Genomic DNA, 25,859 nt, shown 5'->3' on the forward strand with positions numbered 1-25,859 from the left:
ATCAACACATATCATGTAGGTTTAAAGCAGGTGTTGTGTTCTGACAACAAACCTACATGCATTTACCTCTGACCTGGCAAAGAAACCATGTTGAAGAAGGTAGGATGTTCACATCAACAGTGGTGATTGACTTTTCTCCACTTTCCTATCGCAGATAAGTAGAAAACAACTCTTTTGTCAGAGTATAAGATGACATTTGCAAAATTGCACCACTGGGTGTCTTTTGAGTCTTAAAGCAGTGCTTGCCTCAGATAAATGTTGGTTTTAATGTTGTGTCTCCAGTGTTTGATTGTGTATGAGTAAAATGGCCCATCACACTTGAGCTGTACAATAAATGGTCACTTCACCATTTATATAAAAAGTATTACAACTTGGAAGGAAGGAAGAGTGAGGAATAGGGTCTTGCTCCGTCTACTTCCACCAATAAACCAAACAAAGAAGAAGAAGTTGTCTGGAATTGTTCCAGGGTCACTGTGCCATATGACATCAAAAGGCCAAAGCTATTGATCAGACCCTTGCATAATGTAGGAAGTCTGAATGTGAAGTAAAGGCCAGCAGCTTTTAAAGAAAAAACTATTACACATAGGCCTCACTCACTATCTACAGTGTCACAGCTGTGCTGTTTTGTCCTCCAACATTATCTACAGTACTTACATCATCATTTCATCTGGTTCTGTTTATGTCAAATACAAAAATAAAAAGGAATGATTTGCTCTTTATCTTATTCCCAGTGGATCTTTTAAAGCAGATATACGATGCAGTAACAAACTATTCACTATTCAGGCCCCTTATTAATCACATTGTGTTTTGTTGCACCATTATGATTAACCATATTACATACATTTATATATTTTTGCAATTTAGTTAAAAAGATAAAAACAAATATCACTGTGAGATAAGTATACAGACCTACCCTTATACATGGTCTCACTGCTTACGTATATCAGAGCAGTTTTATCATAAGGGTTCAATTTGATCATAAGGCTATATTTTCTCCCTGTTTTCTGTCTGCCCTCAGTGATTCTGCTTCTCTTCCCTCTCCTCACACTTTGATCACATATTACTCTCCTCATTACCCCACAGCTCAGTCATCTGGAACCCAACATTATGTAACTTGAGTACTTAGTGTACTGTATAACATCTGTTTTTTCAAGTCCTGCTGACAACACAGACCAGCCATGGTAGATTAAGCTAAACCACACAGAATGTCTTTTGAAACCTCTCCAGCCTTTAATATCTTCCCTTTCTTTGCTGCTCTCCTCATGTACCAAGCTTTCCTTCCATGGATTCTTGTTTTCAGTTGAACACAGTTATTTTAACCACAGGAAATACTGCTTTTAAAATTACCGTTTCAAATATTCTGCTGCTGCTATGTGCCATCGACATTGTATTGTGTGGATGCATTCAGGATGAAAATATTAAGACTAAGAGTATACAGCCATCTAAGTTCTGTGAAGCTATAGTTAGGAAGAGTGGTGCTATGAATTTAAAGGTTCAGTGTGTAGAATTAAGTGGTGAATTTCCATGTTGCAGCTAAATACCGATTCCCCTTCCAAACATGAAAGATCCAATGCTTTAGTCGAGAAAGGTGTTTGGACTACTATAAAAAACATGGCGGCCACTGTAGAGAGGACCCCCTCCAAATGTAAATATAAAGTATTAAAATATTAAAGGCATATTACCCTATTCTAGGGTAAAGAACTAACAATTTGTACAATTTCTGAGGTTGATTGTATCTAATTTCATGGGTATTTGGTCATAAACAGAAGATTTAGAACCATTGTTCAATTCAATATTTTTTAATACATTACTCTTTGAATCACAACAGTATTTCAGTTTACCTTCACATTAGTTTATGTAAAGTTATGTAAAAGTATAAAAAGTAAAGCTTATGGCTTAATCGTCAGTGTGATATCCTGGAAATAAAGTGAACAGGTTTGTCATAACAGTGTTTAAAATACAGTTAAAATTAGAAGGAATTGTGATTTGAAGGAATCAGTTGCAAAGTAATTCAGAATGAGTCCAGAGGTTTTCAAAAACAATAAGAAAAGGGAAAAGAAAAGAAACTACTTGTCATTCTCTCATTATAGTCTTTTCTATTCCCCTTTTCCCTTTAGTGTCTATGTTTTGTATAATTTATGCATTTAATTCAATGTATTTCTGCACCAAATCACAACATATATTCTCTTAAGGCGCATTATGTACTTGGGTTAAGATGTTATAATATTTCTCACAATGATCAAATACTTTGGTGACAGTGGAGAGAAAACTGAAACAGGCTCAGTGTGGGCGGCCTTCTGCCTCAACCGGTTGGAGTAAGAGGAGAGTGAAGAGAAATAGAAGATAACGTGTAAGACTTAATGTATAGAGCGCCATACAACTCAGGCTAGAACCCCTGCTCCTTCACATGTGGAGTCAGTTGAGGTGGTTCAGGCATCTGATCGGGATGCCTTTCTGCTGAGGTACGTCCAAGTGTAAGGAGACCCTGGTACACACCCCAGCACATGGGAGTGCACCCATTTTCATTGCATGCTGGAAAACATGTCCAAAATCACAGTCCATAATGGTGCATGTCCTCAAAAACCATGGATATCGCATAGTTTTTTGTTTGTAAAGTTAGGCCATTGTTTCTCTGTCTGCTTTAGCCATGGCGTCCACTCCCGACAACAAATCCACTCGCCCGGTCAGCGCCCCTGTTATGTCACCGGTGTCCCCGGGGGAGGCATCCCCGTCTCCACTGCTGCCCACCCTGCATCGCTCTGACCACCACGATGGCTGCACCCCTAAAAGTCACCGCTCTGCAGACAGGAAGGCAGAGGTGAAGAGGGAAAGTCAGTCAGCTGAGTATACCAGGAGCCACAGCCCCAGACCAGAGTCCACTCCGGAGATCAAGGTAATGGACACACTCCTGTACATCATCACGTGTCATGCAGCCTCGAGGTTTCACTTTATTGAACAAAACGGGGACCTTACAGGTTATCTACAATAAGACATCAGGAAGGGGAAAGAGAGAGAGAGCAATGTTCACATGGAGCCTATTTTCTGTAGTCTTCAATGAGGTGTAGGTGTGGAGCAGTGGGGTAATGTACTAGACAAACAAACTGATGTACTGATGACAAGGACACTACCAAAAGGTTTCAGATGTTGTTATAGCTCTTCATGGAACAGAGGTGCTCTGTGGAAGGTTTTATCCTTGCTCATGCAAGGATTGATCCTGATATGTGAGCTTTGTCTGTGCTACCAGACAGTGGCCAGGAGAGAGCGGAGGCGCTCCCCCTCTGTGACCACCGCCAATGGAGAAAGAGAGAAAAAGAGCCAGGTTTGTTTGCTTGATGCATGATCAGACTACAGCTGGGATGGAAACAGTTAAACCGGAAACTAGACATCATTATAGTAATATTATTATTGCTAGTGTATGGTATTATGTATATAGTTAATTAGCTCATGTGGACTTGTAGAATTGATGGTGTACACCTGAACACACAGTAACATTGTCTTTCCTTCGGTGGAGGAGCAGCACTCTCCTCTGGACAAAACAAAGGCGGAGGTGGTGCGAGTGAGGAAGGTTAGCGTGCTCCCGAGCCAGTGTTTCTGCTGCCTCACCACCCTCATCCATGCATCAGTTATTCATCAAGAAACTTTAATTTGCGTTTCCGTTGCTTGACAGTGCTGTTCGTCGTTGCACAGACACAAAGAGCTTCTCTTGATTGTTCAATGATTTCGGGCTGTTTGTCTTTATGTGAAGGTTTGTTCACAAGAAGTTGCCATTGGACTAAGGAGAAATCAATGGGCTGCGCAGGTTATCATTTGGTCGCTGTCATTTGCTGCACTGCGTTATATTGTGTAAAAGTGGGTTTCTCCTTCTCCATAAGCAAACAGTTGCACTTATTTATTTTTAAGAGGGAGGACACCTTTGGTTGTTACACTCATAACAAGTGTTCAGTGATGTAAAATTTAAACCTCATTGTTGCTGATGGAATTAGTCCCTCCAGGATTGTGTAGATGTTTGTGTTACTGTGACCAAAATGTTGCTAGAGTAGAAGCCAATGACTGATCAGCTGTTATTCAGGTCAGTATAATCTTTGTCCATATACCATGTAGATGTGTTTATTTATTTCCATACAAATGTTTGCAGCTGACACAACTTGAAACAAAGTGATACATACTAATATTTTATTTGCTAATGTTTCCCACATGTCTATCTTAGAATTGTGAATTATAATCATCCGTCACCTCCACTTCTCGGTTGATTTACAGCAGGATGAACTGATTTGCACCAAATGTAGTGGAGGTATTGGGTATGAGCGATGAAAAGACCCCTTAAACTTTGGTGCACATTCAGATAAAGTGGCAGGTCCAGTGATTTTATATCACTGATGTTAAAGGAAGTTGTCATCAATTTCTCAAGAAATAATATTTGGATTGGTGTAAAGAATCAGACAGTTGAGGTGTGGTACTTATTATCACAGAACCAGACAGACATGTTGGCTTGGACAGAGGAATGTGCTCTGCTGAGTGCACGTAGGTTGGTTACATTTTATGTATGTAGCAAGTAGGATAATAACTTTTCTCCCAAGATATTTTTATCACTATGTTAAATCATTTATGTCAAGTTTTAGTTTAGTCACTCAAAGTAATGACAGCTTATGTCATATGGTACATGATGAACTGATATTATAGATTTCACCAATGAGAAGGTTTGTTTTTTTATGTGCAAATTCCTGAAGTGACTCTTCCATCAGACAAACAGACACACACTGATGCTCCTCCTTCTGTACACTGCACTGCAGCGGCCTCTGCATGCACTGCATGTTGCTTCCACAATCGGCTGTGAGTGTGTATCTGCCTGGCTTCTCATATACATGATTGTTTGTGTGTGTGTGTGTGTGTGTGTGTATGTGTGTGTGTGTGTGTGTGTGTGTGTGTGTGTGCGTGTGCGTGCAAGTTTTTCTAAACACCTGCTGAGCTGGGCACCCTGGAAGCTGCAACCCCATGTGCTGTCTTTTTTTTTTTTGCTGCTGCACGGTGGATTCTACTGCAAATTTAATGTTTCAATGTTTGAATCAATTCTGCTCTTGCTTATTTCCCTTTTCCTAATTTTCCACAGAAAAGAGCAAAGAGACTTGAGGGTGAAACTATTTATATCAGACATAGCAATTTAATGTTGGAGGTTTGTATATTCAGTCGTCAGATATCTGTTCTGGCTGTTTGCCATCATGTTTTTCTTCATGCATGCTCTTTGTTTTGATTTTCTTTCTTTTCTTTCTTGCCGTGTTTTCAGCTTAATCCTAAAGGCTTGGCATGCACTATTTTCCTCTCTGAATCTCATGCAAGTAGCTTCACTTCACTTTGACATTGTCTTTGTCATTCCATATTTTCATTGTATGAAATATATGATTGGGAAAGGTTTAAGTTTTAAACTGCTACTGCAGATTGGCCTTTGGAGTTAATACAACAAATAATAGAAAGATACCCTTGCTGTTACTGTATATGCATTTAATGTGAAGACGTGGGTCCCCAAGAGAAAATAATTAATGTCATGATGAGTCTGAGTTAGAATTAAATTGAGTAAAACATAGGAATAAAAACATGGGGCTCAATTTTAACAATGCGTCTTCATGCACACCTGCTATTTCTGTTGATGTAACAGAGCTGGCTGAAGTAGAATGGAGGGAGTGGTGATTCATGAATTTAATCTGTGATCTTTAAACAGCACCTGAGATCTGCAGCGAGAGGCGGCTGTTACTGCTTATTATTAAATTGTACAATGACGATAGAACCAAATAACAAACAATGAGGATGACGACGACCACATCAATCAAACTCCATCACAGTTTTATTTCAACTTCATTGCACAGTGGATCATAAGATGTGACAGAGCACCAGAATACTGAGTGTACTGTTGTTAAGATGTTAAGGTTACTGTGATGTAGGTCTCACTTCAAACTTCACCTCGCTCATGAACTGATAACAAATTCGGAAACAATCAAAAGTATTTTTTTTGTTTTCCTGTGAGTCAATTGGAAAACGTGTACTAAAGTAAAAACAACTCTTCGCTTGATTGTAGATGAGACCTAGACAAAAACCTTCAGCTGATCTTAACAGCTATTGATCCGTACTAAACCAAGATAATGTGATCTGGGACTATGAATAAAGAAGATGTGTGAGCACCATCCACAGAGCAGTCTCAATGCTTGCTCCGCTGGTCTACCATGTCGTCCACACTCTTTTCCCAGCAGACATTATGATGATGTCACCAAGGATGTAAATAATAACACAGGCATAGGCTCTATTCTATTAAGTCCGTTAGGTTACATCTACATCTACTGGAATATGTAAACATATTATAAATACTGCCTGGCATCCATACTACTCCAGAGGCTTCCAACCCCTGAAACAGACTTGTGGAAATGCTACCGGTCCTGTTTTAGTTTGAAAACTCCAGGATTGTTTTTTTTCTAATCGATCCTGACCTGACTACGAGCAGTGAATGCAAAGTGTTGCTAACTCAGTAACAGCCTATCGTGAAGAGAATGAAGCCATCATCAGTTATTAATTCCATGCGCTTGGCTTGCTTCTGAAAAAACAAATTGTCTGCTGTGAAAAGAGTTTATTGACAAAGAAACTTCTTATTTGTTATTTCCCAGTCGTGAATGTCTCAGTTCTGTCACTCACAGATTCTGAACACTGCTGCTGTTTGTTCTCATCGGTCCTCATAACACTCTCTTCATGTGGTTAGTCCACTACATGGACTCAAACCAATGCAAGGTTCATGCTGTGTTTCCTGTCTGTGACTTTGTATCTCTCTTGCCCTGATTACTCTCATCTCTGTGCTCTATGAGTGTCTGTGCTTCTGAGTCAATGATTTCAGAAGAGGGACGACATCAGCTCTTTAATGCTCACATTTGTGAATTTTAAAGCTGCACTAAAGACATCTATTGTCATGTGCTCCCCCCGACCTCTTTCTGTGTCTTTGACCCTTTTCGACCTGGTGTTACCACCCATCCTGAGTGATCCAATCACAAGAAGTTAGTACTAAGTACAGGTCTGATGGCATCGTAATGCCTCATCTGATCACTCATACGACATTCAAAGCTCCTCGTAGCTACCATCTTCTGAGGCACTGAAAGTAATTTTACTCCTCTCAATGCCCATAAATTGATTTGTTTTTGGCCACCGCCACAATATCAACTCTGACTAACACATATTGATATCTATTTTTATTATATGAGTAGATCTGCACGCAATCCACTTGGTTCATTCAGCCCCACTGACTCTACTTGCTCTCTCTCTCTCTCTGTCTGTCGCTCGCGCTGACACACGAGCACACACCGACACACACAAACATTGTCATATGACACATTTTTTAACTCTGCCTGGATTAGTACAACATCATTTGGTCTTCGCAAAAACAAGTGATTATCTGCATATAGAGCGGAGAGCCAATCACAAGTGGTCACAGGAGATGCATTTAGATGTCAGGTGTGAGCAGGTGAACTTGCAGCTGTCTGCTTGAGATTGGATTTCTCAGGACAGGTGGTAATACTAGGTCCTAACATGGCCTGTGCTGTATTGGTTTGTGTCATTAATGTAGCCCGCCACCTATTCAGCTTGACTATAGGCATATAACAATGCAGCAGAGAAAAGAGGAAGAAAATATAGTAATGTACCTTGACATTGGTTGCCACCCGCCAATAAACCGATCAGCGAAGAAGAAGAACAGTTGTTTTAGGAAATAGGTTGCCAACCATTAAATCATAAAGAACCGATCTGTATCAGTTTTACGCAGGAGAAAATCAGTATCTCCAGGAGCACTGGTCATATCCAGGAGATCCCACACAAAATAACACAAAACAATTACTGTCCAAATAAACTGTGATGTTCCCCCAAAGCCTAAAGAGTAGACATCCAAACTGATTTGTCCACCTTGGAAACAGCCACTTGCATACTTACCCTATTGGCAGAAATGTAATGTAGATTCATCCTCATGATGTTTTCACGAGTGTGTCTCATCTAAATTGTATGAATTGTTGTTTTCTTTACCGCAGAAGGGGCCGTTTATATTTAAATACTTTATATTTACATCAGGAGCGGGTCCTCTCTACGGAGGCCGCCATGTTTTGCAATTGCCCAAACTGCGTGAGGGGTGTTCGGCTGCAACATGCAACTTCACCACTAGATATCACCAAATTCTACACACTGTACCTTTGACTTACTGAAATTGTTGGGGGATTGTTATAATCACTCAGCAGACTACCTTGCCTTTCCTGCCTGCACTTAACTGAGGTGGCTCAACATTCATCCACTTTCCTACCTTTAGCTTACCATATGCAGTTTTTTTTTATAGAAACATGACACCCCCATGTCATTCAACATTTCTTCTCAGTTATATTGGTGGCAGCCATAATCTGTGCACCAGTAAACTGCTGAACTGCCTTTTAAGTCACCAGTAATTAGGAGTAATCCTCTAAACTCTGCTGCTTCATATCTGTTATCATGAGCCACATGAGGGAGACTTTGAAAAAGGCTGCTAAATCAGTGGCTGAAATATGGATCACAGACAAAGACTTCCTCCAGAGCAGTCTGGGGTCTGAAAAATATCTTCTTCCATGACCTCAGCATGTCATTGAGAATAGGCCGACTCGATCGTTGGATTTGAATAACACAAGGCCTCATTCTGTTTCAAAGAATGATTTGTTAAATTATTGTTCTTAAAACTTTCTTTTCACCCATGGCCATACATAATTTGTGTCTATTTATCTCCTTTTCTTATATGAAAGTACTACATTCTTTATAGTTCACTCCTCCTTTCTTTAACATCTTCAATCATTTTCATCATCCTGTCTTTACTCCTGTTCTCTCTTATTATCATTCCCTTCTATCCCTTTTCTACCGATTCTGACTGTTACGTTCTTGTTGAAGGACGTGGATAAGACCCAGACTGAAATCATGCGTCATCACACTAGCATCAGTGAGCTGAAGAGAAGTTTCATGGAGTCAGTGCCGGAGCCTCGTCCCAGTGAGTGGGATAAGCGTCTTTCCACCAATTCACCTTTCCGCACGGCGAGCTTCAATGGCCAGCTCCAACCAGCGGTGAGTCCATCAATCTGATGCGCAAAATACTCTACATCAATACTGTTATTATTCTTGATTAGATCTCATTCCATCCCATGTGGGATCATCCATTTATAGCCTGTCAGTTTGAGACAGGTGCTAATCTAAGTAACATAAATGAGATTTTTCTTTAAATGTCAGAATGCTCCTTTAAACCATTATTCTGACTGCGTAACACTCTGAATAACTTGAGTGACAGCAGCTCAGTAAACCTGAACAAACTTCTCTGGCAGGCTATTTGCTATTTATGACAGCTTCAGCTACATCTGCAGGATATCACAACCCAAATGAGACAGTGATTAAATCTGACATTGAGCCCACAGTGTGAGATAGCACCCTTTTGCTTCTGTCATGTGTTATCATTATATTATGATCCCAATCGTATCATATGCACAGATCCCTCTAAGGTCTTTTCTTGATATCTGTTATTTTCATTTGAGTAAAGCCCAACAAGTCAAGTCATCACTTTTATTTATATGGTCCCAAATTTACAAAGGACACATTTGTCTTATAATTATTTGCAGCATGTAAAACACAGGTGTAATAAAACATATGAATGTCGGCGGAATTCCATTAAGCTGCTGCAGTGTGATGGTGTGAGATATTCAAACACACATTTTTAAAGGTGGGTGTTATGTAACTGATATCAAATGAAAAATATGTACGAAATTCTCAGGGCCCCTCTATTATACATTGCTTTTATACAAGATTTGAGAGTTTGCCATTTTTTATTGTGTTATAATGGTTGATATTACAGACCAAGTATAACACTGTATACTGTTGTTATCTACTGAGAAAAGAGCACCTGTCCACATATCTGTATACTGATCCTCCATTTGGTGGTGCTGTTGGCTTTCACCCATGTCATTCCATTGCTTAAGCATGATGTGACTATAACTGCACTGACAAAGGGACTAAAGACACTTCAGGATTTGTTTGTGCTGCATTTAAGTGAAGACGGGATGTGTGTGTGTGTGTGTGTGTGTGTGTGTGTGTGTGTGTGTGTGTGTGTGTGTGTGTGTGTGTGTGTGTGTGTGTGTGTGTGTGTGTGTGTGTGTGCAGGGGCGGATGTCTGCAGTTGTACCTGCACACAGAATAGTTGATGGCGTGTCTGAGGTAAAGGTGCTCTGATCTAGTGCTTTCTGGCACAGGCTGCAGAAGGTCAAATCTGTCTGGCGTTTTCTTCATGAGCTGTGTAAAGAATGGCACCTGGAGGCCTTGGCCGTGGCCCTCTGTTAACAAGCAGCTTTTCAAGTTCAACAGACTGTGCTCAGCTGCAACATTAGGGGTTCAGTATGCTTCAAACCAGCTAGTTTGTATAAGTGCTGTCGGAACATGTCTTAAGACGTGTTTATAGTATTTCTAACACTTGCACACTTGAGGGGGAAGGGTTTGTCATCATAGAGAGAGACGAGTAAATTGTACAATAATAATAGTAAAACTGGAGTCAAGGGTGGACTCTTTGGAACAATCTCCTTTGTAACACATTCATGGTGGTGTACTTGACTGTTCACATGAGAAGTGACTAAAGTGGTTGAGTGAAAATTGTAAAAAGGGTAGGAGGGATTTAAATCTTGCATACCCTCACCAGCACAAACTCTTCATGAAAAAGTTACAAAAGCTGGAAAAACTGCAGCCCCCTGAAACGAAGGGGGAAAGGTGTAAGTGGAGGAAAGGGACTTTCAGCAGAGTTCAACAACCTGAAAACCACTTAGTTTGAAGCATACTGGCACCTTGTAGGTGCCTTGTCCTGGATCCCATACCCTTTAACCTTAAACGTGGTCCCTCACCACTGCCTTTGCACTGTGAATGGCTATCGCAAGCTTTTTCATCCTGCTTGATGTGCATGGCTAGATTAATGGTAATGAATTTGCATGACTCTTGTGCCCGAATTAGTGAGAATTAGTGGAGAACAAAAGAACACAGGTACAATAAGCTAAAGAAGAATGATTAGTAGCCAGAAGACTGACAACCCCCTCCCTCCATCTGTCTCACCCTCCAATCTTCCTCCCTGTATCTGTCCCTACCTGGATGTCTTTATGTGTTTTCCTGTGTCTCTGTCTTGTATCTCTGCCACATCTGTCCTCCTTATACCCTTGCTCTTTTTAAGTCTGGGCCTGGTTGGGCCCCAGTAAAAACCCCACCAACTCCATCCTTTGCCCTACAGCCTTCACCATCCTTTCCTACGCGTTCAGACAATGACACTGAAGGTCAGAGAGGATCTCAGCCCTCTGACCTGCCAGAGTCGCCCTCTGGCTCTCTGCTCTCCTCTACTCTCAAATTGAAGACACAGTTAATATCCCAGCCATGGGGTCCTGCACAAAAATGACATCATCTCATTAAAATAAAAAAAACAAACACAAGAATTCAGCCATAAGAGCACTTTTTTGCTGAATGCCAGAGGCACAATTTTGGTGATTCTTCAATATTGCTGGATGCTAGGAATTGTGATGACACATGAGATTATAAAAAGAAATAGCCTAGATTGCATCACCATAAGACACGTTTTCAAATTCTCAGATTCTCTCCTAACTGTACAGGCTTAACACAGATATTGCCTTGTGTGCAGTTATACACCCCCACTGACTGCAGTGCAGATCTACCTTAAAAAGTGTTTCATTGTGAGCTCTTCAAGAGTTCCTGTCATTTGAGACTTCAAAATACCTGACAGGCTGTTGATGCATTGTAAAGCAATGCAATTGACATATTATAGTTTTTAGTTTATTTTAATTTGCACTGCCAAACATGGCTTGCACTAGCCAGGATGTTAGCTGTCCTGCTCCCACCATGGAGCAGATATTTATTAATACTCTTCCTCCCCTGCTAGACCCCGTCACTGTTACTGCCAACACATTCTCAGCTAGTGCTCATATGAATGATTGGGTTTCAGTGTTAAAATGTTCATTTGATATTCATTTAGAGAACATTTTTCTCAATGTTTATTGTTGAATTACAATGGGAACAAATTATAGTGAAATAATTTCAACCAACAGCAATAATTCCCTTCACTTACTTACTTTTGCTACGCCTATATGCGGATTTGCTAATGGCGGTAATTAAAAATACAGACCATGTACCTATTTAAAAAGTTGTTCCCTGATTTAACAGAGTGGTAGATCTGTGTTCATATGATTCCAGCTGACTAGACAACTGTGGCCACTAGCTTTTATCAGCTCCAGCTATCTTCTTGATTCACTCTGTGTCCTGCAGGAACTCAGGCAAAAGCTAAATGTCATATAGACAGCGTTCTCACCAATGAATAATCTTTTTAGAAGTCATGGAAACAAATTAGCAACTTTGCTCGGTTGCAGGGTATACCTAGATTTTTTAACTTACAGAAAACAATAACATACATTTTTAAACCAATATAGCAAACAATATCTTTTATTTTCACTTAAGGTAAAAGGTTACGTAAAAATTTTGTTATAGTATCGCCCAGAGGAGTCACACAGTCAGGTGACCCACAGAACAAAAAGAGTACATGAAATATAAACACATCATGTTTATATTTCAGCAACATTGTAATCACACTCACCAATGTATAGCCATGGCTGCTACTTTAATCTGCATTGTCCGTCTTGCAGCTGTCTCATACATTCAGATTTTCCAGTTTGTTAAAGTTCATCTGCTGGCAAACCGGATGTTGTCATTATATTGATTACACAGTAAATGATCTTATCTGTGCGTTATTAAACCACAGTTCATACGGGCTACTATAAAACAACCACCGCTGTCTACTTAGCCAACAAGCACAATAATAGAATAGGCCTATCTTTGCAACAAGCTATAGCTAACCTCATTCCTGTTGTAAAATTATTTCTTGTACTCATATGTCATGGTAATCAATGCACTTAAGTGTTGAAGATAGAAAATGTTCTTATATACCATCCAACAGGAGCAGACCATTGTGCAAAAATACAGCAAACACATGAGGTTTGATGGCACGTTGGAAAAAAATTGTTTAATGCTTCATGTAAAACATAATATAGTTGTTACCAAACTGATACATTGGACTGAAAACCCTGAGTTGAGACTAAAATATAGTCCATATAAGTACATGTAGATCATTTTTTTTACTGTCCTTACAACTAATACTAACTTTGTATCAAAAAGTAAAGTTAGAAAATACAAGCAGTCAAATGATTTGACCGGATGTAGATGTATCCTGTTTCATAGTAAGGCACCCAAATCTTAACTGTGTGTCATAATTAGAGTAAGGGTTTATCTGGGTATATTTAGCTAAGTTAGAATGTTTACATATGGATCCCCAAAACAAACAGATGCAGTAAATGCATGCAGTGAGGTAAATTGTCTGTACATGTTAACGTCTGTCAGGCATCATCACAAACAACTTTATTAAAAGTTGAAGGTGACGGGGGACTACAGGGACAACTCCATGTCCCCTCCCTGGTGAATACTGTCTTGATCCTCCCTTTCTTGTACCTCCCTTTCAGTATCACCTTCCTCATTGCTCTATCCCCCTTTTTCCCTCTCCTGTCAGTTGACCATATTTCACTTCTCTGTTCATTGTTATCTGTCTCTCTTGGTCTGCTGCTGCTGAGCACAGCGAGGGAGGCAGTCTCTGTTTGGACAAAAGGTAAGAGCATATAGTTTATCCCCAGTGCCAGGGGGACCACCGCTGTACAGACAAGCCTGCCTGCTGGAAGAAGATGAGGCGGACAGTGAGGTTGCTTGGGTTGATGATGATGATGAGGAGGAGGAAGAGGAGGAAGAACAAGGCCATGGTCACACTCTAAAGGTGGCTATCACTGTGCCAGACGAGGGGAGGAGCTTGGTTAACCCATGTGAGCTAAACCCAGCCAGGCTCAGGCAGTCACGGATGTCTTTCTTCGTGACAGGACTGCTGGTGATGGCGCTGACCATCCTTTGGCTGGCTTTTGTTTAAAAGACAGATTAATATGAATATCCTCAACTTTTAATCTGGCAAGATGGCGCCAGCGATCTAGAGACTGCATCATTCAAGTGCTGTTTTGTCCCTCTACTTTGAACTTGTTATTTTTACCTTTTCTACACTTACAATTATGTATTTTTTCTTCCATGAACTTCATTTGAGCTAAAACTGGAAAGACTCCAAAAGAAGTTTCACGCTTTAAAGAGAGCCCATGTCAATTTCACAGTGGCCTCTATGGTCACAGGCACCAGTCATCCCTTAATATGCTCCTCCCCTGCTTATTAACTGTTGCTATGCTATACCTTTCAACTTCTTCACAACAATAATGGTTGAAGATTTGATTGTGAACAATCTATGAACTGGCAGATTTGAGTAGCCCATACAGGCTAACTCATTGATATACCTAAAGTGCTTGAAAAGGACTCCTCGAGACACAGTTTTAACCAAGAATATGTCAACACCTACATACATGGGGTATCCATTTCTTATCCATATTTAGAGGTGGACATCATGAATCACTCTCAGTTTAAAGATTCTTAGATGCTCACTATTTAGTTCATGTCCGTTTTTCCCTCAGATGTTTAAATTCACATTTAAACATCAAGTTTACAAGTACAATGTGTATATTCAATCTGTTTCTGGTTCAAACCCAAGCTGTTCAAACTTAACCCTTACATTAACTGCACATAGGGTTAATGGCTCAGTGGTTTATTGTTTTGGATTACGTTGTCAATTCATGGCTTTCTCTGTGTTTTATTAAGCTTTAATAAGGCAGTAGCATACTCTGAATTACAGTAGAGCTCTCAGTCATCAGTGAGGAGCTCCGTTGCTAAAAGCTACTGTTTCAGTCAGTGATGAGTCAGAAAGACCTCTAAAGGCTTTGGGAATGATGACCAACCACTGAGTTTGGCAAACTGTCTGGGGTATAAACAGTGTGCGAAGTACCCAGTGATGGAATTCATATTTACGTTGTCATGGATAAGTGGGGCGTTGCGTCTTCTGTAACAATGAAGTGAAAACACTTTGTTGCGTTATAATCTGTGGGAAGAACGTCTCTCTTGTCTGCAGCCTGTGTGTTTGTGTGCACGCTCGTCTCTGTTTCTTTTGACGATCCCATTTATTTAGTAATTAATCAAAGGTGTCGGATCATCAATCCAGATCAATCCGGTCACCTAAACCCCCTGCACGTCTCGTGTTGTGTGTGGCAGATGGTCTGCGTGAGTGCAAAAATTTGGGAATTTCTTTTCAATGTGTTCAAGTACGTGTCTCATATAGAGTGAATCAAACAAACACAAAGTAAACTTTAGTATCGTTCATATCATAATAACTTCTGAATAGTGTTGGTGTTTATTGATAACGTGTAAAGTGAGCGCAGGTCATGGGGGAGTGAGGTAGGAGGACATGCGGCAGGGTACAAGGACACCAGACCTATAATTTGTTTAATGGGTCTTTGACCCCTGAGACCCCTCGTATTTTCGTATAGGGTATAAAGCATTCATTGAGTGTAAACTTGCACACCCATTAAGCAGGAGGATAGAAACAGGGGCATCAGGGCATCTGGGACCAGCTCTCACTCCTTTTTGTTTACATGTGACTTATAACCCTAAAAAATATTGTGCATAGTTAATAATATGCCACTGGCCCATTGAAATTATGCCAGGCAGCTATCTATAGTTTAAAAGTAGGTTTGACAAGCATTGCTAATTTAGCTGCTTATGTTAGCTCTGGTGTTACTGGCTGGAGAACATAAAAATAGAATCACACCATTGGAGTCTCTGGATGTCAAGCATTGTCATTTCTAAAGCCCCATATTCTGTTTCATCCTGTGAAGTCCAAAGGTTGAGCGACCTGTTGTGCCTAGTTATTGTTACATTGGACAGGTGGCACCATTTAAGCAAAAGGTCAATGACAGTAATGGTAAATGCTAAAATACTAACGATAAACAATATCACTAAAAATGTCAGTTTCAGCAGTATCTGTCAGCATTAGCTGCTGTCAATAACATTAGTCATACCTGTTAGCCGTTGGTCATACCAGAACAGGTAAGACTATAACAGCAAAGTGAGTGAACTGATTTAAGCAAACAGGTTTTTTATTGCTAAGAAATGAATTATTTTTTGTAAGAGAATACAGAGAATGAAGTGCCATTTCCTGTTTTTGAAGTTACCTTCTCTCTCTTGAGGACACAACAAAGTAACATTCCTTTTTTCTGTCCTCATGAATCTTGATTATACAAACTTTACATTTTAATTATTCAGGAACTTACTATTTACTATAATTTATCACATTCATTGTAGCCTATATACACTGTATCCATCAGTCCAGTGGCCATAGTGGCATGATACATGACAAAATACACCAAAATCTCACTTGAGTCGTTTCTGTTATACAGTCCCTGGACAACAGTCAGCTGTGTGTAACAAGTCTACTGAGTCACTACTAAGAATCCACGTGCAGCTTAGTAGAGTGCTATTTTGATTGATTCACATTAACCCCATGTTAATCTCGGACCAAGTATCAGAAGACAATCAGGCCAAGTGGGAGTTAAGTATCCATGAGTGGAATTACTCAGGAATGCAACACAGTAATTTTATACATTTCCAGTAACTTGTTGTTGAACAAATATTGATTCTAGCCTCATTAACAATGGAAGCCCAAATATATGATTGGACCAGCCATGTAGACACCTCCATGGTGTGATGCAAGGATAGAATGACAGTGATGTGAATGGGATAAAACCAGTTTAGTGGGTTTTGAAAGGGTTTCATGAGCCTGACAGGAGAATGTCCTACACCTTATAAGAAACGTGATCATCTTATTAAGACATTTGTAAGAGGTAATGGTTATTAGATCAGTTTAGTGCTGTCCTGCAGTGCTCGTGTATCTTCAAATGCCTTCAACGTAAGCTTCTGCACTTGTTATGTTGTGGTGTACTTGTTTACATGACATCGTTGCTGAGTATTGAAAAAGTTGTATGAGTGCTTATGGTATTCCTTGTATGTCTATAGCTATGATATGCAACTTTTCTTGTTTAAAATCCTGCTCAAAGATGTGTTGCACATTGTTGAAATCATTCTACTCTAAAGGCCAACGTGAACAATATCAAAGTTTTTGATCGTTCAGTATATTCTACTTCTGCAGCTCATAGCAGTAGAACCCTTTTTTTGTTTTAGCATGATGTAAATATGGATAGCAAGTAAATCTGGTGCAGCTTAACTTCAGTAAATTTCACAATGAAAAAGTAGCAGATTTCAGTATTTTGGCCCAAGTTGGTAGTTATACTTATTTATAAAACAGATTTTGGAAAGACTCACTGCTGCAGTTTGGTTGATAATTAGACTTCTTTTAGTATCTATAGTACTTATAACACTGGTGGTGTCAGCACAATTACCTCCTCAAAGAAATGTGTTTTTACCTTATGTAGCAAATACCTTGATATTATTTTTGTAATTAACAACAAAACATAAATTGCTGTACTTTCACTTGATACCCTCACACTCACCAGATGCCAACAGACTAGAACAAAAATGGAAACCTCAAAATTAAAAATAAATATTACAACCTGAAACTGGTAAGTGAAAGTTTTTTAAATTAACTTTTTTTTGCAGTACCCCACTGTTAAAACTGCACAATACCCCATTCTGATAGTATTTGTAAGGCTTACAGTATTTTAGTAATCATGTTTCCTATGATCTGCTTCAATATACAACAGTGAGGCTGTGTGTGTGTCTGTATGGCTCTGTGTCTTTGTCTGTGTGCTCACAGTGCTCATTATACACTCCTTGCAGGCATAACTGGTGTGTTGATTGTTTGTAGCTTTAACAACAAGACAAGAGACATGACTACAAGGTTTAATTAAATGTATTTTGTGAGCGCACAGACACCACATTTGAAATCTACACGCTCAAGGGTTAGGATTAGTTAGTAGATCTAAATTATCTTTACATCAAATTTACACTGTGGAAAAGTTGCAATAACCAAACACAGCATTCATACTCTACAAATTAGGCATACAAAAATATGGATCAGCACTAGCTATATTTTTGGAATGTAAACTCCATCAGTAGTGGTAATGAAGATTATGGCACATGCATTTCAATTATTTCTACTACTAGAAAATGTTCTCAGCAGAGCTCAGACCTCTGTCGAGTCTGAGTCTCACTCAATATAACAGTATACAAATAGAAAGTTAGCCATCAAACAGAGCACTTAAAATCGGCATCACAAGTATAGTCGATATCAGATGACTGATTATATTTACAATAATCCAACTACTAATCTGATAATTATCAGAATTATACCCACGAGTATCAAATAAACACAGACAAAAGAAAACCCTTGAAAGGATACACTACAGTTTAGTGGCAATATGCAGGTGTGCGGCGTTCCTAAAAAGGTCCTTGGTGAATGAATATTTCAATTTTAATTCAGTGTGAAAAGTTGCATATATAGCTTTACATCTGGTCTGTGTATGTATCCACACATGCCATCAACAGTGGACAAATTGAAACCTTTACTCAGCCTGATTAGCTACAGTGCTTGTGCATTTTGTTGTGGTTCATTTGTTTTGTTAATGTGGATCATGTAATCTGTAATATTATCTCCTTTTACACCTGATCATAACACTGCTTAGTGACTTTCACAGAGGCAAGGAGGCACACAGCTTTGGTATCCTGAGAACATTTTCAGGATTTATTTGATCTAATTTTATTTATTGCACATGCAAGTTTGAATCCACTGACTTAACAATTTGGATCAGTTAGCTGGCTTGACTTCTCTTGCATCACTAAACCTCTTGTAAGAACTCATTGCTATATTTAATGTATTCATCAACATAAATTAAAAGTATAGAAAGGAATGTTGTATCCATAGTGTGCGTGATGCTCAGAGCTTTAAAGGTCCAGTGTGTAAGATTTAGGTGAAAGGAAGTTTTGGCAGAAACTGAATATAAAATAATCCTAGTGATGTTTTCACTGGTGTGTTTCATATAAATTGTATGAATTGTAGTTTTCTTTACCATAGAATGGACCCTTTATATCTAAAACTTTATATTTACATGGAGGGGGGTCCTGTCTGTGGAGGCCGCCATGTTTTTACTGTCATCTAAAACCGTGGGAGTTCACCACAGGTTCTCTTTCATGTTTGGCAACTTCACCTCTATCACTAAATTCTACACACTGAACCTTTAAGAATAAAAATGTTAAATAAAATATTAAAAAAAACACTGGGAAAGTGTAATGTTTACCCTTTGAAATGATGATTGGACTGACATGATACAAGTTGTAATGTGTCTTTACTACTTTTAAAACACGCTAATGAAATAAATACAGTAAAAAAAAGACTGTTTATATGCTCAGTAAATGTACTCAGCCTTTTGGTGGATATTTGCATGTCTGTATGACCTGATTCAGTTTCATTGGATTTTGTGGATAATTCTGTATTTTCAATTTTCACTTTGTCAATATTAGAAATGACCACACTTTCCCCCCTCATGCCATTAATGGATTTATTCACTTTCTTGGTATATTGTCACTTTTCTAGTAATAATTACAAGCTACAGTATGGTATGTGTGAAAAATAAATGCATCTTAACTGACATGTTTATATGTATAATACAATCATGATCTGTTGGTAAGAATCATAGTTTATTTGTTTTTTCCTGCCTCACATGTTTGATGATGATCCATCAGGAGCCTACAGAGTAGACTCATGACATCACCTTGTGTGAAAGTCACTACTGCCACTCCCCATGTGATGAGCAACTGATCCAGTCTCTACCTTACATGACAACTTGCCCTGTCCACCCGCCTCCTTTCTCATCATATAGCATACAAGAGACTAGCTGACGGTCCAAGAAACTTGCAGTTTGTTATATGTATGTTACCTATTTATTAGCTCTTAGAAATGTCACCAAATGCTTATAATTGCATGATTTTCTTTACCTTAATCAAATGCAAATTATTACGTTTATTTAACTAAGTTAGTTCCTTACGAGCCCTCAGAATGGGTTTGGTGATTTTTGAAACCGTATGTCACTAATACTGTATATTTCCTGATTGCAACTAGTCTAATCTGCGTTGACGGAGGTCACCTCTAACATTCTTTGGCATGCGGGACAGTACAGGTCAAACAATATGTCAATGTAAAGTATGTTTCACAATCAACCTTTCTCAGTACTCATTTCAACTTACAAAGAAAGCACACATCTCCACCAGTGGACAGTGGTCAACAAGTGGACACAACATACTGAGATGGTACACTGTGTAGCTCAAAAAGCAGTATTGTGTCTCTTGTTGGGAGTTTTGTGTTTTTGGGTCATTGACAATTTGTCAGTGTTCAGCACAAGCAATCAGTTTGTTCAGTGCCTTCCTGAGTTGAACCTGTTGAGAAGCTGTTGTATGGTGTTTTTTAGTTCTGGGTATTGGTGGTTTATCCTGTTCTCATATACAGTTTACGACCATGAGATTTTATTGTTACCTTTTCACGTGAGTAGGGTTTGTGTTTAGCAACCTAAAACACAAGGCTTAATTGTTTCCATATTGCAGATTTTGATTGCACCTATATGAAAGGAATGACACGTGAACATCACTGAAATCTCTGGTGAGTTTCAGTCATGGTGGTAGCTAAGTGAATTGCAGAGCCTCAGGATGGAGCATTGGCCAAGATTTTGATATGATGCTCACACTGGGAAAGAAGATGGTGGTGTTTGGATTGTGCATGTTTATGCTTTATTGGCTCATTAGTTAGCAGGGTTGGTGTGGTGTCTGTTGTTTTAGGACATTACATACATTTCTTCTGTCAAAGGTCATGAAGTAATGTTGCCATCTAGTGCTGGGCACCATTTTGAAAAACAGGTACATATATGGTAGTGACTTAAAGGTTCAGTGTGTAAAATGTAGTGGCATCTAGTGGTGAAGTTGCATGTTGCAGCTGAATACCCCTCACCTCACCCTCCCCTTCCAAACATGAAAGAGAACCTGTGGTAGCTTCAGTTTTCATGAAAACTCAAAAGGTTTTAGTCTGTCCAGTTTGAAAAACATGGTGGCCTCCACAGAGAGGACCCACTCAGTGTAAATATTAAGTTTTTAAATATAAATTGGGCCATTTTATGGTAAAAAAAACAACAATTCATACAATTTAGATAAAACACCACTGTGAAAACATTGCTATAATTATTTTATATTTAATTTCTGCCAAAAATACTTTTCACCTAAATCTTACACACTGAACCTTTAAGGGAAATACGTGGTTGTGATTCTTGTATTGCTCCTGCTCAGTGAAACCTCAGTGTAGCTCTTATTATTATCTAAGATTACACCGACTAAGTAATGTAAAAGAAATACAGATACTACAGGCATGTGCACCTCCACATATCAATATAATTTTAGGTTCACCCTACAAAATGAATACTGTTTGTTTCATACAAAGTTTATGAGGTGGGAGTGATGTTAGAGCAAGTGACACCTCATTCTTCTGATATGCACATACCATGAAACAGAGACACAACTCAAAGTCAGTAGAAACACACTTGAATTAGGACATATGTGTGAAATATTCTGTAACTCATTATGTGTAGTCAATGTAAGAGCAAACAATATCGATGTGTGTGCATGCTTACAGGACAATAAGTACCAATGTTTTCTGCCCACCAGTATGGTACCAGTTAGAGGCTATAATGTACAAGTGTGAATGTCAGAAAGTTTGTGGCTGACTATTAATTTTATGCCCCCAGTCTCCTGTGCTAAAGACCCAGACAATCACCATCTCAGATGTCACCAACTCCCTGAGAGGAACCGTGACCTACAAGGACGTCCCCTTAGTTCACACTGAGACCAAGACCATTACATATGAGTCAGCACAGGTGAGGGGAATTCTGGGAATTGCACAGAAAACAACATTTCACAAAGTGTCTCCAGGCTCTGAATCTTTACTGCAGAGAACTTTTCTGGCCATAGATATTAACCCTTGTCTCACCTCTGCCTATCTGTTTAAATCAGGCTAAGATTAGGCCATTCTCTTGGCTATAGGACAGTAAATCATCTTATTTAACAAACCTGTGGCTCCTTTCAGTTTTTGAAACAGTCATATATTATGTCCAAAGATTAACTAGAGGGCCCAGAGGCAAAAATAAACAGTAGTTGTGTGCCTAAGATTTCAGGGATCTGACTGTTTAATGCTTTACAGACGTGAGTTTGTGATTTGTGATATAATGGGCTATATAAATAAAATGGACATGACTTGACATGACAATATTTACTAGTAAAGCTCTACTGATCGTCACAGTATTAACAAACCATATATTATATCATCAGAAACACAATATCACACACTGGGCAGCTGTGGCTCATGCAGTAGAGCAGGTCATCCCATTATAGGAGTGGGCAGTTCAATATCAAGTCCTCCTGTCCATATGTCTAAGTGTGCTTGGTCAGGATTCTTAATTCCAATTGCTTCCAACGGTCAGACCAGCTGGGTTGCTGTCATCAGTGTGAATGGGTAAATTTTACAATTACACTTAACACTTAACCTGGAACCTTTTGGTAGGTTGAGATACTAAGGCTGCAATGCAGGTGCCCCTTTCACTCAGTTAATAATCCAGCCGCTATTATTTCTATTACCATTTCACTTTTCAAAATACAATTTCTTTACCATAACCACTACTTGATTATTTTGAGAAATATGTAGTATATACTTTTTGAATTTACAACAAAATCAACATTAAAGTTATTTGAATAATGCAACCTATAATTAGAAAAATTGTCAAATGAAAGAATAAGAAAAGAAGAATACCAATTTGATTAAACATGTGATGCCATCTAAGACCATCTAAGTTCAGTTGGTAAATAAAGTCCTTAGGAGGTGAAGTCCTGAGGTTCAACACTCAACACAATTACAGAAATTACACATTCAGATAATAAATAAGAGATAATTGAGTGTGTTTAAAATGTATTAATTTTAATTTAATTCTTGTCTAACACTTAAAAGGTGTCTCTCCCACAGCCGGTGGACAGCCTGGCAGAGAGGGACTCAGGGGTGCTGCTGAGTGCCCAAACCATCACCTCCGAGACCATCAGCACCACCACCACCACCCAGATCACAAAGGTCTGCTCACATCACTAACAGACCTGCAGAAACTCAATACAGTAATTTACTACTATGCTGTGATGCATATCTACTTTCAGTCACTTGTGCCAGTGGTATTGACCCGATGTTTGAGTACCTGCTTGAGGCTATCTGGAGACTATACAGCCTTGTCATCAGCCTCCCCAGAATAAGAAATACCATTCAGTTTTAAAAAATCATGTGGCTAAAGTGATGTGGATTGCTTATTATTTATATCATATCAAGAAAACGTCAGTGAGGTGCTAATGGTAAATGGTCTGTATTTATACAGGGCTTTTTTAGTCTTGACCACTCAAAGCTCTCTACAGTATAGTTTATTGCCATTCACCCGTTCATCTCTGGGCAGTACTGGGTACTTTGAGTATTTATTAGTCACCTCCTGAGATTACCCATGCACATCATTTTCTGAGGTTTTTCTCAGAATGACGCCAAAAACATAATTCACCCAGTGAGTGAGATGTCTGCAAATTGAAATGCCTTGTTTATGAGAAAGGCCAGAGGAGAATGGCCAAAGAAAGACAGCAGTAGTTACAAACTCGCCAACACTGGTCAGTTGAAGCCTGAAAAATGCAGCCTGGTCTGATGAATTTGGATTTGTGCTGAGGCTGGAAATGGTAGGCTCACTTAACATTTGACATGCAGCTGACAAATCTGCAGAAATGATGTGCCATCATGTCAACATGGAGCAGAATCCCAAAGGGAAATGTCAAACATTCGGTGGCATTGATTTCATGAAAAAACAGAGGCTATTTGAGAGCAAAGGGAGGAACTTCCTAGTATTAGTGTGCTGTTCCTAATAAAGTGTCCAGTGAGTGCATTTTAGTTTCAGTGTACATCCTTTCTGCTTATATCATAGTATGAAGATGCTCCAGTCTCCAGTACTTACATAAGAATGATTATGTTTTTTCAGTATCAAGTATTCCAGTATTCAAATAATTCACAACAACAGTTGTCTGTGTATATCCATGGATACATTGCAAACAGGAGCAGCAACCTTGGTTAATAAGATGTTGCCAGATATCCAGAAATTGTGGTCCTCAGCTGAATCTATACAGCATCCTTATACTCACTGTTTACATCCTCTACAGCAAGGGGTCTAGTGGATTTAAAGAATATTATACAAGAATATTTCAAGGATTCTAGCATAACCCATCTTCGGCACAAGACTGCTGATGTTTCCAGTTGAAATTGGCATAGCCATTCTAGTGATTTGTTCTCATTTAAATGCATGTACACTGTCAAATGTTTCTGAAAGATTCTTGCATGCATCCATGTTGCCATGCAACATTTTCCAAAACTGTGCCTGCATCCATCTTCTTCCTCTCAGGGACACCACATGCTTCTTAACAGGGCCATCAGTACTCAGTTTTGTCATATTACAGCTTGTATCATGTTTTTGTTGTAGACGGTGAAAGGCGGGATCTCTGAGACTCGCATTGAGAAGAGAATCGTCATCACTGGAGACACTGAAATAGATCATGACAAGGTGAGCAATGTAAAAGATGAAGGAGAAGTAGTGATCCATGTTTTTTTTTTTTTACTGCTCCCACTAAATGGTGCAAAATAATGTTGTTTTTCCTTAAAGCTCTACTAAGCAAGTGCTCTAATTGTGTGTTTGGCTCAAATATTTGCTTGGAATGTTTCTGCGCATGATAGAAGAGGATGGAATTATTTGTAGGCCTAATTTGCCTCATAGAGTAATTGTGTTCATATATCAAGTGAATCGGTTTTGTACGCAAGCCACTTTAAATAAACTCGTAAATTGTGTTCTCCTTAACAAACCTGGATTGTTATTCTTTGTTCACTCCTCAGGCTTTGGCTCAGGCCATTAAAGAGGCAAAAGAGCAGCACCCAGATATGTCTGTTACCAAAGTGGTTGTGCACCAGGAAACAGAGATCACCCCAGAGTAACATAGACTGATCCTTTGGAAGGTGAGTGCCTACCCTGAACCCATCTTCAGCCATCATCATTCTGACTGCTCTTATATGAAACCCTGCCACAGTGATGCTGCTGTTCCTGTAGATCAGGGGCATTCAAATAAAAAGTTCTGAGAGGTCCAGATACAGAAAGTCAAAGCTCTAGCTCAAGCAAAGGTCCCAAAAAAATAGCATTATGATTCAGTTTAATATATATTGAAATATTAGTTGTATCAACGTCTGTGTGTAGTCAACAACCGACTGTCAAATCAAAGAAAATATTACACGATAATATTTTAACAATATATATTGACAGTTTTCACATTCAACTTGAGGTATTATAAATAAGAACTCGATAGAAAATAAATGCTCTTTGCTTAAGTGACGTAAAATGTTTTATACATAACAGAATATGCCTTTCAAAGGTGTAAGATTTAGGTGAAAGGGATCTATTGGCAGAAAACTAATGTAGAATATTTCTCATGATGTTTCTCAAATTCGTTTCATCTAAATTATATGAATTGTAGTGTCTTTACCCTAGAAAAGGCCCTTTACATTTAAATACTTTATATTTACAGCTGCAACATGCAACTTCACCAATAGATATCATAAAATTCTACACACTGTACCTTTAAAAGTGGTTTGTTTTGTCGAAAAAAAAGAAATAAAAAGTTCAATTCCTCTTTTTCTATTCTATACTCTTAAGGTTAGCTCCTTCAGTGTGAGGGAGAAAGTTCGTAGTTGACCTTCAATGACCCCTAGATTTTACACCAGAACCGACATCTTGGACCGA

General features: G+C 39.0%; 1 protein-coding gene across 16 annotated transcripts in view; it reads left to right on the forward strand.

Annotated features, from left to right (window-relative positions):
• Window positions 1-25,859, forward strand: part of epb41a (erythrocyte membrane protein band 4.1a) — a 70,742-nt gene that overhangs the window by 38,719 nt on the left and 6,164 nt on the right. For 4 of the 16 annotated variants that reach the window (XM_069516206.1, XM_069516208.1, XM_069516205.1 and 1 more), the window contains exons 12-20: window positions 2,646-2,893; window positions 3,245-3,319; window positions 3,518-3,565; window positions 5,108-5,170; window positions 8,923-9,093; window positions 21,759-21,887; window positions 23,012-23,128; window positions 24,555-24,635; window positions 24,962-25,081. In XM_069516206.1, the coding sequence (XP_069372307.1) occupies window positions 2,646-2,893; window positions 3,245-3,319; window positions 3,518-3,565; window positions 5,108-5,170; window positions 8,923-9,093; window positions 21,759-21,887; window positions 23,012-23,128; window positions 24,555-24,635; window positions 24,962-25,060 (1,031 nt within the window). In that variant the 3' untranslated portion in view covers window positions 25,061-25,081. The other 12 variants (XM_069516209.1, XM_069516213.1, XM_069516217.1 and 9 more) reach the window with 12 other exon arrangements.

Source organism: Paralichthys olivaceus, chromosome 20, assembly GCF_024713975.1.
Source record: "Paralichthys olivaceus isolate ysfri-2021 chromosome 20, ASM2471397v2, whole genome shotgun sequence".
In the NCBI taxonomy this organism is placed as follows: domain Eukaryota; kingdom Metazoa; phylum Chordata; class Actinopteri; order Pleuronectiformes; family Paralichthyidae; genus Paralichthys; species Paralichthys olivaceus.